The sequence below is a fragment of the Pundamilia nyererei genome, unplaced genomic scaffold (assembly GCF_000239375.1).
Source record: "Pundamilia nyererei isolate P.nyererei 1_Seehausen unplaced genomic scaffold, PunNye1.0 scaffold00023, whole genome shotgun sequence".
NCBI classification, from domain to species: domain Eukaryota; kingdom Metazoa; phylum Chordata; class Actinopteri; order Cichliformes; family Cichlidae; genus Pundamilia; species Pundamilia nyererei.
In genome coordinates, this window is record NW_005187424.1 from 21,364 (window position 1) to 36,330 (window position 14,967).

At 42.6% G+C, this 14,967-nt stretch overlaps 1 protein-coding gene across 1 annotated transcript; it reads right to left on the reverse strand.

Moving 5' to 3' along the window:
* Window positions 1-738: 738 nt before the first annotated feature.
* sh3gl1b (SH3-domain GRB2-like 1b) lies at window positions 739-13,514 on the reverse strand. Its single transcript, XM_005727048.1, has 9 exons — window positions 13,096-13,514; window positions 7,571-7,639; window positions 5,281-5,353; window positions 5,053-5,196; window positions 4,723-4,856; window positions 4,370-4,528; window positions 3,653-3,756; window positions 3,424-3,557; window positions 739-1,490 (listed from the first exon to the last, which is right to left on the reverse strand). Exons 1-9 carry the CDS (start codon window positions 13,138-13,140, stop codon window positions 1,297-1,299), a joined length of 1,056 nt encoding a protein of 351 aa, XP_005727105.1. The 5' UTR covers window positions 13,141-13,514; the 3' UTR covers window positions 739-1,296.
* Window positions 13,515-14,967: the final 1,453 nt, after the last annotated feature.

Sequence of the window (14,967 nt, forward strand, 5' to 3'; positions counted from 1 at the left end):
TATTGGATTAGACTCCACCCACAGGTGTGCACCGAGGCCAAATCCAGAACAAGAAGCCAGCCTTGTCTACACAGTCTGCCTCCATCCGCCCTAAACACACTAACCAATCACGTGAATCAGAGCCCGTGAGGCGTCAGAAAGACGGGCACGAGGACGTTTCTGAGCTAAGACGACGTTGGCGTGACAGAGAGATGGACGCTGCCAGCAGCGTTGTCTCTGCGTGTAGCCGACGGGTGTCTAAAGTGGGCCGAAAGGCTGAGAAAAGGTTAACATACTTAACAAACAGGCCAGAAATGTTATAAAGTATGGCTGTTGTACAGAATCATTAAACAAACAGGCACGCCGAGCGATATGTTTCTATTGCATTTTATAAAGTCTCCTGCATCATCTCCTCAGCAGAACACACCGCTCTGCTCTTCCACACATCGGACACGCGCAACCTTCGGGTCTGTGTGACGCTGGAGATGTCCGTCACACACATCAATCTCATTTGAGGACAAAGGTGCAGTTGCAACATCCTCTCACACGTTACCAGCTGAACTTTACTAAGATACCAAAGTCAGCTGAGTGGACACCGATCAAAGACTAGAACGGAGTAAGCGTGAGTGCTGCTGCACAGCCTGACAGGGATAAAACAAACAGGTCGTTACGCAACAGGGGAAACCTGAAAATGTTCAAAATCTGAGAAGAATTTGGCTCAAGTTTATCATTAAAATACCAAAGCAGTATTTTTTTTTTTTTAAATACAGCTAGTTGTGTGTGGTTCCATCTCAGTTTACTAATTCTCAGTCATGCCAGCAGATGGCATCACCAGGCACAAACCAGTCCACAGCTGAAGTGAAAACCAGCAGTTTTCACTTTGAAATGAGGAAAATGTTCAGCCAAGTTACGCATGACCCCCACCCCATCCCTCTTAATCTGGTGACCGACCTGAGTTTTAAACAGACTGAAAATACAAGAAAACGATATGAAAGAGTCACCCCGACCGCTCCAATTACCCACATTAATTTTTTCTACATTATTAATTTGTTGTTAGAAATCCTTACAAATTGTTTCATCAGTTAGTCCTCGATACGCTTCTTGCTGTTGGACAACTCCATGTGAAACGCTGATATTCTGGTCGGGTAGTTCTTCGGGACTCCAGGTGACCAAAAAGTGCTCTGTGATGATGACGTTGGAGCCGAAGGTGAAAAATGAAAACCTCTGCGGACCATCCCTCCACTTCGCTCTCTTCTCATTCTACCTTCTCTCCCCTCCTCCTTTACATCAGTCTCCTCCTAGCTCCCTCTCTTTGCATTAGTGTGGCAACGGCACGAGGACCTCGACGTAGTTCAGGGGGAAGAATCCCGACTGGCCGTTCAGCGTGCCCTCGTACCAGTTCTCGTCGATCTGATTGGTCAGGGTGATGACGTCGCCCTCGCGGAAGCCCAGCTCTCCGTCGTTCTCGGGCTCAAAGTCATACAGCGCCTTGCAGCTCGGCTGTTCCGGGGCTGAAAACGACCAGTAAACAGAGCAGAGATGAGGAAGACGGCAGGATATTTGAAAAGGTTAAAGGTCACAGACTGTCAGTTCCAGGAAAAGCAAGTCACATCAAACATCAGTATAACATTAGGAAACGGTGCTCACGAGACGTTCTGAACAGACTAAAGCATAAAGAACTTCCTCTGACAGCAGCTTTCCAAGACCAGATCCTCCCTCTCGCTCTCTGTGACCTCACTGAGATCAGCAGCAGCAGCGAGGAGGCTCCATGCACAGACAAACTGGGCTTTTTCTCTGCCACACAATTTTCTCATTGTATCTGGCTCAACCCGCAGACTGCTGGGACGGCTAGAGATGGGAAAAGATTTGGTCAGCCATTCTCTGGTCTTCATCTGTTTACAAGAGCAGCAACACAAACTATAAATGGAAAAGGACCAACTGCTTCTTATATTTACAACCCAAAACACAAGTGCTGATATCTAGAGAATCAGATCAGATGAACTCTCCTTCACAGTCATACTTTTTTCTTTTTGTGATTCAAGCATGAAATTCTTTCACAACTATCTGAGCTCACGTGTTTACAGTAAAGCGTTCACACACGGACACACAGATGATAAATGATGCTCGCTGCACTGTGCAAAACAATGATGAATGGAAAAAAAACAAAAGAAGAGTAAATGAAGACAAATGTCAAAAAAAAAGTTGCAAAAAAAAAATCTAACACTGAACACACTGCTGAGACACTAAAACTGTGCCGAACACGGCTGATTTAGTACCGATTCACAAATGAAAACAATCCTTCATTCAATCAGATGTGTTGTCCTGTAATGTTAACTGGTTAAGTTACATGGAGACAGACATTATTATTTATTAAAAAGGTCACACATAAACAATCAAAGCCACACCCACAGGCCTTTTCAGGGCCACAACAAACCCTGTCAGTTATTTGTGTTTTATGCTTCCATGACATGCAAATTAAAACATGGAAACAGGACGCTTCGCTGTGCACAAATTAAATATCACATACAACGAACGAGGGCCAACATAACTATAGTTTTACAAACCAGTTATGATGTAGTTTTTCCATGCAGAGACCAAAGTGTCTGTATCTGGGTTACATGTTTGAAGGTTTACATGTACTCGTGCTTCTGTGTTCACCTCTAAAACCTAACTGAAATGTCATTACAATACAGATACAGCAAAAAAAAAACATTTGCAGGTTCAGGAAGTCAGTCATTTTAAACAAAACCACATACTCGCTGCAGTTTTATGCATAAACCACTATCTGTTAAACCAATGAAAAGCAGCTTTTGGTCCACTTCCTACATTTCACCCCAGAAGTGAGCGCAAACGCACACACACCAGTTTAAAACAATTGAGAAACAGCACCACACACATAACCGGTGACTCACACAATCCTTGTGGCCTGGTCAAGTGAAAAGTCGCCTCTGATGATGTCACAAGGAAGAGGAACAAGGTCGGTTGGAGAAAGGCCGGAAAGATGACACACACACACACACACACGATCACCAACTCAGTGCCATCATTTTTTTTTAAAACCTCACTCACACAGCAGACAAACGGAGATGCTCACTGGACTCAGTGGCGCTTGTTTGTTGAGCAATCCTGTTGGCAATGCCAAGAACTTTCAGTTGACTTTGTGTCAGATTTGTAAGGACTGAAGTTTATTCGGGCACACTGCTTCGGTTTAGCCCATCTGCTGTGTCGGCACAAACAGATGCAGGGTTAGCTGTTAAAATTCTGCCGGGGCGGCTCATTTTTGGTGCTTTAATGCAGCTTTGTAGCTGGAAGCATGAACACAAAACAATAGACAGTACTGCTTTTTCTTTTGCCAAGATGCCATCTTTTGTTACTCTGTTCACTGTAACATGGCAACTTGTTCACACTGAACCTTTTTTTAAGTCCTCTTAAAAGGTTTCTTACCCGAGATGCGTGACGGGGGAGGAGCCATGGGGGTCGAGTAGCCTCCATTTGAATGGTTGTTGTCTCCAAAGTCAAACACGGGTTTGGGTTTGGGTGTGTATTCACGTCTTGTTCGAGACTGAGCTTCATTCATCCTGTTCAAAAACAAGAACAAATGCATCTTCCACAGCACGTTGAAAGACATACGCAGAAACCTGCACAGCTGCGCTAAATCATTTCATTACTGCACCTGTCTCCGAGTTTGCCTGAAAGCTCCTCCAACACCTGCACGGCCTGTCTGTGGTACTGCAGCTGGGACTCCACCAGAGACGACAGCTGGCTCACCTGCTCGATCTACACACACAGAATTCGTCTTTGAGTTTCACCTCTTTTGTTTATTATGAACCGATTTTTACTGTGAAACAATTCAACTTTCCACCAACTGCTAATTTCCAACGTCCAAAATTACAGACACACGCCACAGATCGGAGGACACCAGAGAAATAACAGGAATATGAAACTGGCAGACTTCATCCCAAGTAGCCTACTCATCCCCGTCGACCAGCCTTCATTACTAAAATGAATCCTTAAACTGAAGTGATGCATTATTAGTTTGATTATTATGAATAAGAAGTACTGAACCATAAAGGGATCAAAGGTCGTGACTGTTAAACTGCAGGCGTTAGCAGGCTGTCTTCAGTGTTGTGCTGAATGGCTGTGCTTTATCAGTTTTTACAGGTCCAGCTACTGGAACGCGTGTTTGTTCTGTGGGTGGGTTGTATTTGACCAGGTCACGGAGCACTACAGTTTTGTATAATACAGTAATATCAGCATCAGATCTAAAGAACCACCAGGCTGAAAATGTCCACAGTTATATTTTTGAAACATGTCTCTATTAGAGACAGAAAAAAGTGGATTCAGGAACAGGATTAAGCTCACGTGCCAAACACGTTTAATAAATCCTTACGTCAGTCTCCAGCAGGTTGTACATGCTCATCTCAGCCACTTCCTTTGACTCGTGAAACTTCTCCAGAGCCTGTCGAACCTCTTCGTCCGGGATCTTTCCCTGACGCTTTTTCTTGTAGTCGTAGTCCAGGCGACGCCCTTCCAGTTTCTTCAGATAGTGCTGCAGAAAATGTACTGTTTAGTTATGAAACTGGCCCCACTGACTTTTGTCATTTAAAATGCTAACGTTAGCAGTCAGGAGTTTCAGATGGACGCTTTAGGTATTTCATTGAATATTTTACAGAAACAGCAATCGTGCTGCTTCTTCAAACTTGAAGAAGATATTTAATAAAAGACATTTCCAGTGTATGATACCTGGATTTCTCTCAGGTCCTTGTCACAAAGCCCTTGCAGTGGATCAATAAAGTTCTGTTTGACATCAATGTCTAGAGAGTCTTTGACTTCAGCCAGCCTCTTCATGGCCTCTCCTACATCGACCAGAGCGCCACCTTAACCACACACAGAGACATTGAAAGCGGAGATGTGACTTTAGAGCCGAAGCGTTTCAGCACACTCTGGGTAAGCTTAAATTTATCACACCCAAAAGCACCACAACCACACACATCAAAACCACTAATGACTCACAGAAGTGCTATTCTGACATGAAAATATGACACTAAACCAGAATACAGACACACATCTTACCAAAGTTAGTGTCCTCTCCAAGCTCCCGTCCGTACTTGGCCATGCACTCTCCCAGCAGCCCTTCAGCCTGAGGATAGCCCGGGTTGTTCACCTGACCGCGAATCTTGGACATGGTGTTCAGCATGGACAGTTTGGCTCGCGATGCTGTGAAAATAAAGGAAATGGAGGTGAAACTAACCGGAGTTTAAATAATCTAAGCAGCTGCAGGGAAACCGGTCTTCTCCTCACCTGGGTTGGGCTGAAGGTACTCTGATGTTTTGGAGATCACCTCTACCACTGCTTTACTGGTCACGTCCACTTTCTGCAGAAACACACACTCTCGTCATACATTTGCATCAGAGCCCCATGTCAGAGAACTTAAACAGCACAGAGAGAAAGAGTAGGTGTGCTAATTTGTTCGTGTTTTCAAACAGACTTTTGTCACAGTAACAAGATAAATATTATAAGTTTGCATAAATCCAATATACGGCCAATGAATCCCGACTGGAAAGCCTGGATAAGACACCAAGCTGCCCAGGGCAGATCCAAACCGCTCAGCCGTGTGTAGTCCATCCAGCACGCATCTATCAGTTCACTGTGACACCTAACGTAGCACGCAGGAAGCTAACATTAAAGCCAAACGACTTTGGAAGTACAGTACCGTGGAAATGTATTTGGCCCTTCCTTTATTACCTTGGTTTTTCCACGTTTGTCACACTTACATGTTTCAGATCAAACAAATTTTGATATTAGACAAAGATAACTCAAGCAAATATAAAATGCAGTTTTTAAAGGATAATTTAATTTATTAAGAGAAAAAGGTTATGTAAACCTACCTGTCCTGTGTGCAAAAGTAACAGCCCCTAAACCTGATAACTGGCTATTCCACCACCAGGCATTTGTGATGCCTTCAGTGCGTCTTTCACGTCACTGTGGAGGAACTTTAGCCCACTCTTCTTTGCAGAAATGCTTTAATTCAGACACATTGGAGGGTTTTCCAGCATGAACGCCTGTTTAAGGTCACGCTGAAGCAGCACAGTCTGATTTAAGTCCAGACTTTGACTCGGACACTCCAAAACATTTATTTAGCCTTTCTGAGCCAATCAGAGGTGGACTTGTCATGGTCCTGCTGCCCGAGTTGTTCTAGTTCTTCTGTGACCTCCTGGGTGAATTTTGGTAGGCCGGTCACTCCTGTGAAGGTTCAGCACCTTTCCCAGTTTCTCCATGTGTGAATAATGGATCTCTCTGTGGTTCACTGGAGTCCCAGAGCCTCAGAAATGTCTCTAAACTTTTTCAGACTGATGGATGTCAGTGACTTTGTTTCTCGGCTGTTTCTTTAGATCCTTTAGCCTGACTTCACTTTGTCAGACAGCTTCTATTGAAGTGATTCAACAGGTCCGACAGTGATCAGGCCTGGGTGTGGCAGTGAAATTAAATTTAGAATTGAGAAATGTGGTTAACAAAGTTAATTTATGATTTTTATTCCCACGTGTTCTGGATGGTTTTTCCCCCTTAACCATTTAAAAACATTACTAGCCCTGCAACAGGCCCATTTTATAAGCCCTCTTTAGATAACCTTAAATAATGTAACTCAGTTACAGTTTGTGCTCCAGACAAAATTCAAACAGTTTCAGAAAAAAAAGAATTATTTTGTAATTTTACAGCCAAAATTACTGAATAAGTCCAGGCGACCTGTATGAGAAAGGGAAATAATCATCTAAAAACTGCATTTTGTATTTACTCAAGTTATTTTTGTCTAATATTAAAATTTGTTTGATGATCTGAAACATGTCAGTGGGATAAATATGCAAAAAAGAGAAAGAAAGAAATTCACTCCAGGTACAGCAACAACCTTCACTGTGTGTTCATGTCACGCTAGTTTAAAACACTCACAGGAAAACTGTGTTTAAAGGTCATGCATAAAAGAATGACTCCCAGGCTCTTCCACAGTTACACTTTATTAATTTAGCACTGGTATGAGATGGGTTTGTCAGATACTGCAAGTAAAGGTATCTCAGAACTGGAAAAAGTTTGATCGGTATATTATATCGTACTGAGATGCATCTACACATGCTGCTCTATGCACTTTCCACTGGATTTATTCATGATGAAAGTTTTGCCCTGAAACATTTCAGATAAAGGTTAAAAAACATTCCCAAAGAGACGTCATTCACTTGTTTTGTCTTCACAACAGTTTGAAACCCAAGGACATCAGAAAACCTGGGAAGCTTCCACCAGTGACATTTCTTTGCCATTTGTGCCTAAAGTGGGTCCAAATGGCATTTTTCAGCGCCGGTTCTCAATCAGGATCCGTTTATAGGGATTTACTTTTACTTTTACTTTTTTCTGAGATGTGTGCAACATATAGCAGATAAACTGTTGACCCTGTATGATAGGATCACATAACGCTTTCCATGGGATGTAAATTCAAGTCAAACAAAAATAACAAAATAATGCTGCCTGTGTACTCGGTGAAACCACACAGGCCTTCAGCTTCAGCATGTTTCTCTGTTAGACTACACAAGGATGGCTCTCTTACCCGTTCCAAGTCTCTGAAGTCATCATCTAGTTTGGTTCCTTCTGCACCTCCAACTTTCTCACTCACCATCTAGAGGGAGGAAGGGAGGAAGGGAGGGAGAGGATTGAGAAAACAAGAGCGCAAATTCATTAATGTTGCTCATAAGGTTTTGATTTGAGAAGATAAACAAGCTGAAGCACATCTTTAATTTATCACTGCCTGCTCTGTGATCATACACCCAAGAAGACGGGTCGGTGCCCGCTAGCATGGCGTGCTATATGCCCGGTCCTAACCTTAACCTCGCGTGAGTCAGAACAACATAGAAGCTTGCAGTAATACCACAGAAATCTCACAAATGCATGAAAAATGCAATGTTATGCTATTTCAAAGTAGATCTTGTTGATGTTGACAGCATGCAACTATCTTAGAGAGCTCACTTGGATTTTTGTCTGTGGCCTCTGATCATGCTAAGGAACAACGTTACTGTGCAAGTACTGCTGTACATTCTGTTTTCTAATAATCTACATTTCTGAGGAGGCTGAATGCAACGAAAGTGCTAATTCTGTCTCTTTAATGAGTCTGCGCTGGAGCGACTTCAAGATAATAACCCACAGGCTACATGATACCATATTGAAGCTTTTCAAAGCAGAACAGGGAGCAAAACGAGGCCTAATATCACCCGGAAGCCCTGTTGTGCAAAGACGAAAGCCAGCCACAATGACTAATTTGTGCTCTGTTTGTGGTTCTGCTATGATTCCAGTCAACAGCAATAAAACTGTGAGAGCAATAAAACCTGGATGTGAAGAATCTGCTTTGCTCTTGTTTGCTGAAGTTCTGAGGAAAGTTGCAACAAGCTCTCTGTTAATTGTTAAATATTTCACCATGCAGTAATAACAGAGGGAGACATTTATACCGTGTGCACAGTTAATGAAACACAGGAAACGTCACAAGCAAAGAATACGTGATTTTAGCTACACATGTATGACCTGGATCTCATTTTCAGCCACCCCCCAACTCAGAGCACCCTTTTAGGGAGTGGCTTAAGTACAAAAGGTCAGCAGCATAATTAAGGTAATGAGTTAATGAGTCATGAGGCCTTCATAGCCGGCGTCCATGCAGTCTGCTGACATTTCAGAAATATCTTTTAAACCTTTTTGATAAGGTACAGTAGATGATAACGCTAAAGACCCATATGCACACAGTGGATCCAGTCTATGCTATGTATCCATGTATATTATTAAAACAGCCCTCACTCCATTAAAGGCTGATCAGTCAACCTTTTCCCACGGTGATCTACTCAGAGACATACAGTGTTCCTGACCTTAAGCCTCTTTGGCACATGAACTCTGGTCGGGACACTGTCCACAGTGACCCTCCCACATGTAGCACCCAGCGGGAGACAGTCTGCCTCAGCTGGAAACACTCTGGCTGGTTTTAGCGGGGATAGATGAAAAACACTGCACACAGCAACCTGCTCTTCCCTAAGCTGGTCATGAAACCATCAGCAGCTGTTTGAAGTCATTTCCTACATGACTCAAAACTGCTGTTTGTGATCTTTATGTGATAACTGGAATCACAGAAACTTCCTCGTGTCCATGACAAATTTTGCCTTTCATCTGTTTCACTGAGGTTATCAGGTTTCAACACACACAGAATAACCACTGCAACACGTCCGCATCTCAGCTGTAGCTCTAACAGCAGTCTGGTATCCTCAGGCTTTACTTCTGTATGCAGAGATCACATGACCAGGGACTCTGAGGTCACAAGTATAGATACAGCCTCAACTCAGGACCTACACAACACTGCACGGCCCTACTTTAGTAAAGAATTAAATTCATAATGGGGCTATTTTTATTACGTCGCCAAATCTTATTCCTTTGCAGCTCTGTTGGCAACATTGATTGGCCACTAAACAACACCTCAGCTCTTCTCCTGATCCAAGCGTCGTCTTTACTGTGAGTGTAACATCATTATTTACATGCACACAAACATAAAGAGAAGAAGCTAAACAGCATCCACAGAAAAACCCTATCACAGCTAGGTTTTGGTATAAACAGCTCACAGTGCTACACAGAGGGATCAGCCTGTGCAACGTATCATGTTCTTCACAATGACTCTGTGTTAGTTATATACCTGCACTTTATCACAAGGTTCAGGCTCTTGTTTGGCTTAAGATTACATCAAGATGGCAAATCCCAAAAGTCTGGTTTGCAGTTAAAGAGACAGTTGGTGGAAAAAAGTTATGATTCTCAGGTAGTTGAAACTCAGACACAACGAACTGTTATGGAGTTAAAAGTCAGAAGTCGGATGATGTCTTACATCATTTTTACTCTAAGTAAAAAGCTTCTAAGGTTTGTGCTTTTAATTATTTTTACATCCTTCTCTATTTAAAATTTAAACTCCAGCTCCCTCCAGGTTATACCTGGTTAATAATTTCACACCTAATGCATACAACAGCCTGCTGGCTCTGCTGGTGGGTAACACGGATATAATACTCATGGTAACAGGCTTGATCAGGAGCCTTTACGTCCTCTAACAGAAGCTAGCTGGCAGATGCACGGCACTCTTCCTTGCTTAAATTAGCTTCCAGTGAATTTCAGATTTTAAACCTTTATCACAATCAGCTGCATATTGGCTAACTGCAAGCAGAAAGAATCCAGGTTCAAGTTCAGACGGAGACAAATCTCTCGAGGCCAGCATCACGAAGGGCATCCGGCGTAAAACTGCCAAATCAAATACAAACAGATCTACTTGCTGTGAAAGAGGGAGCCGCTTTCTTATGTATCAGCTGTATATGAAGCTCTGCATGGCTAGGTTACCAATCTTACTGAGGCCTATTTAAGCAGTGACCGCCTTCAATCATTCAACAAACGTCTTCTGACTCAGAAGTCACTTATGTGAGACAGTAGCAGCCAGACTCTGCAGCAGCTGCCCTGAAGCCATCAGGCCGTCTGAACCAGCTTTATGTGGCTGCTGAGCACATGATCGTTTGAGGCTATCTTCCTGGAGTTTCACGTACTCATGGATCTTTGTCTTATCCTGGATAATCATTCTGACACTCTGTCCTCGGCCTCCTGCCTTTTGCTTAGCGTACAGTCTCAGGGTGAAACCCTTCATGCATGATAATACGATTGATGTCAGTGGCTTCTCTCCTCCTTTGGCCCTGGTCAGGATTCAAACCCCCCGATCTATTGTTCCAAAGACTGTACTGCCGACTAAAGCAGCAAATTAATCCGATGATGAATCAGAGTACTTTATCACACTGGTGTCAAACTTGTACAAAAACCAGAAGCTGCTAAAAGTAGTCTTACTCAGTGATTCCCAACTTAATGCTCAACTCTTATCAAAAATATGATTTCATAATATCATCATCACGAGTCACGTTTATCCAAATCACATTTATGTAATTTTGTACAAAACAAGTCAAATGTGGGAAAAATCCCACCCAATCATCCAAGAACACTCCGGTTTCTTTTTATTTGTAAGCATTAAAGTACGACTATACTTGAAATTTATTTTGGCACAGAATGAAATGATGGCTAAGAGATGAGCCTGCTATCAAAGTGAAGGTATAAGGGAGGCCTTGTCATATACTAAGACTTGTCCCGAGTAGCCACCAGCTATCCCACATTTTCAAGTTTTCTCCAGCAAATACAAAGGATGCGAATGGTTGTTTCTGTTACTTCACGTCACAGACATTCGCTATTAAAACTATGGTTAATCTAATGATAATAATTCTTAGATGGACTAGCTGTAGAAGGGAGTCTTTTCTGTGCCTTTCAGCAGTAAGAACATCATGCACACACAGGCAAAAATAAAGGACGCTGTCTATTTATTTAAACACCAATGCCAGCATCCTTTCACCGGCACACTTTACCAAAAATTGACTCTGAGTGATAAAAAGCAGCTCTGGGATTATACGGCAGATGAAATATCGCTCCTATAAATGGTTTTAATCCCAGATGAAGTCTGCATCAAAATGTAATCTCCTTTCACCAGTAATCTAATCCTTTTCTGAATGCAGCATCTTAATACCCAGTATCATGAGCTAAAAAGAATAACGTTGGCTGATGTTTCTAAGCCTGCGCTGTGGTCCAACAAAATGTTTTTATAGAAACATTTTTAAGATGACAGATAATAATAAGCACTGCATATCAAGACTTTCTCCTATGACTACTCACTCATAATTCCTCCTAACTGCACACTAGAATCAGCCAAGTTTTGTTTTATTAAACTAACAAAATAAACGATGCAAAAGGTGTCTAATATTTGCCTCTTGTCAACCATTAAATCACGTGAAGGCTGATGTATTCAGAGTTACTCTCACATGAAAGTACTTTGCTTTCTAAGTATCTAAGTATTCATTCAGTACTAAAAACTCGTCCCACCCAGAATTTGTACGAGAACATCCCAGGCTTGAAGATTTTATCTCGTAAAACGAGTACAAGTGAAAGAGAGACGTTAAAAGAGAAAAACAAGCAGATGAGAGGAGCGAGGCACAGATATCATTTCCACAGCCAACTTCCTGCATGCCTCCAGTGTAGAAAATCTGAGCTATGTGACTGTTATTGACTCTCATGGAGTTTTGGCAACAGGAGCAGCTGCAATGCAGTCAAATAAAGGGAAAGCGCACTCTTTCCACCTCATTTCTGGGGTCACTTGCTAACGCACCAATCCACTTAATCTCTTCTCCTGATGATTTTCAGTAGAGTAAGAGCTGCTAACCTCGACACGAAGCTTCTAAATCATCTTATTTTCCCCGTTAAACGCAAACCAACAGGGATCTGAGTCTGTTCCTGACAGGAAGCTGGGGCAGAACCCAAATGTCTTTCCTGCTTAGATCAGCAGGGTAGGAAGAAAAGCGCCTCCAAAAAACCCTCTCAAACCGTCCCCTCCCATCACTGAGAGCTGGCCTAAATTAAAAACATTCACACCGAGGCTCAGACGCCAGAATCATGACTTTTACATTTCTAGTGCGAGTAGGGGCATTTTTATCACAGTGGTATGTAGTGGTGTGTTTTTTACTCCTCTCAGCTGCCCTAAATACCGATCCGAGCCCAGCCTAAAAATCACCGCTGGAAAAGAGACAGCTGTGCTGAAAGCAGACATTCTGCAGGTTACACAGATGGAGATAAAGTGGTTTCAGTGCATTCTGCAAACTCGGACTGAGTTCCAACACTTTTGTTTTAAGTGAGAGCTCTGACTCACCCGGAGAGTCCCTGCGGCACAGCTAATGTTTACCACAGGATACCGAGTCAGAAGCTACAGAAGACAGACTCCCTGAGAGTCTGTGATACCTGCGGACCATGCAAGCGGTCTTACAGTTAACCTCACATCGGCCAAAGTTAGTTAGTTAGGATGGTTTAATAAAAGTAGACAGACACAAGCTAAGTGTTAAACCCACAGAAACAGTTCACGCTGACACGGACAGTCTGCTGCTGTCACCACAAACTAACACAACAAACTCTTACAAACATTAGCTCACCGCAAACCGTTAGCACATGCTAACGAGGCTAGCCGCTAACGGCAAGAAAAGTTTTGCAAACCTGGCTGGCTTTGTAAAACTGCTTCTTCAAGCCCGCTACAGACATCTTGAAGCCCGTCTTGTCTTCAGCTTCCAACCGAGGTGAAAAAGGTTGCGGTATACGTAAAGTTGGCGATATAGTTTTTCAGAAAATGGGCCAATGCGAAGAGCGTGTCGGGAAAATCATAGGACCGCACAGCCGTCACTCCAAGTCGGGACACGCCAACTGACCACGTCCACGTCGAGAGACTCTTCGCGCTGTCACGGCAGATAACGGGGCCCACGGAGCCACAGACAGCGGGATCAGCACTCTCCGAGCTGAGAAAACCCACAAACGTTGTGACTCAATACTGCCAGCCCGCCTTACACAGAACGCCAAAGCCACACGGCTCTTTTTCAAAGAAATAATCAGTTTCCGAGAGTGCGGATGTTTTGTTGGCGAACACTGCCCCCTGCTGGATGGAACAGGAAAACGCAGGCTGCTAGTGCTCTGGTCGGGTGTAATTTGATCACATACACACAATTTTAAGTAAATTCTATATATTTATGTCTAAAAACTACAATTTCCTCGAGGTAGAACCTGAGATTAGAAAATAAACCAGGAGTTTCAAAATGTACTAAAGACGCTCTGAAGAATTTTACATTCAGTGGGATATAAAATATTTATAAAACCAAATGAGGAAAAAATAATGTGTCTGATAAGCAGTAAGTTTACAACGCTACTACCAAATCTCAAAAAACATTTATTATTATTTATTATTAATATTTATTATTATATAAAATTTAGACAGTGCACTTGTTTATGATTCAAACACAAGTACTTCTGATTTGCTGTACATTTCCATGCTTGTACTGGGATGCATTCTATTCAAGTCAAGTCAGCTTTACTTGTCCAAAGTGCTGAACAGAGGGACAATGTAGTCAAAATAAAAGAAAGAATTAAAATAAATGAGATTAAAAAAAATATTTTTTTTTACATCTATACATGCATATATGTGCACATACATATACACACACACAGGACCACACATGGACATGAATACATATATACATATACACATGCATCCACCATCCATCAAAGACAGAATAGACCAGCAGCCGATTTCAAAGTGATCTGAAGCCTGTGAAAACAAGGAGGTTTGATTTAAAGATTTCCAAATAGGAGGCAAGTCTGTTCCAGAGTCTCGGGGGAGCGGCGGCGAAGAAACTGTCACCTTTAGATTTTATTTGGGAGCGTGGGACCAGTAAAATCATCTGACCGGAAGGCCGCAGAGTTCGAGTGGTTAATGCGGGCTAAGAGATCTGAAATGTAACCCGGAGCCAAGCGTTGGAGAGCTTTAAAAACAAATAACAGAACCTTGAAATCGACTCTGTACTTAACTGGCAGCCAATGTAAAGATGCAAGTATCCGAGTAATACTCTCTCTGGTAACCGTCAGGAGCCTTATAGCTGCATTTCGGACAAGTTGCAGGCGGGACAGGGTTGACTGACAGAGAGTTACAGGAATTAAGACGTGCCAAAATCTAAACATGGATAACTGGAAAGTTGGAATTGTTAATGATTTCTCTGCTGCACGTTTGTTGCGTTGGTCGTGCCCTTTGACCTACAGCCTACATTAAACCCTGGGTCATTATGTAAAGCTCTGTATTATATCAGTTCTTTGTTTGTGGTGCACATTTTCCCATCACCTACTCTACAAAATACAGAACAGTGAAAACATCTTCCAGCTCATGAAACACAGCTGAGGAGATGCCTCTTAAACATTATTGCACTTTGCTTTCTATTTTGCTTCTAAGGAGGTTGACTTTCTTTTTTAAAAGTTTTTAAACTGGTCTTCAGCTGTAGTTCTCCAGCCCCCTGCACGGCTTTCAAAGCTTCTCTTTCCACATCAGCT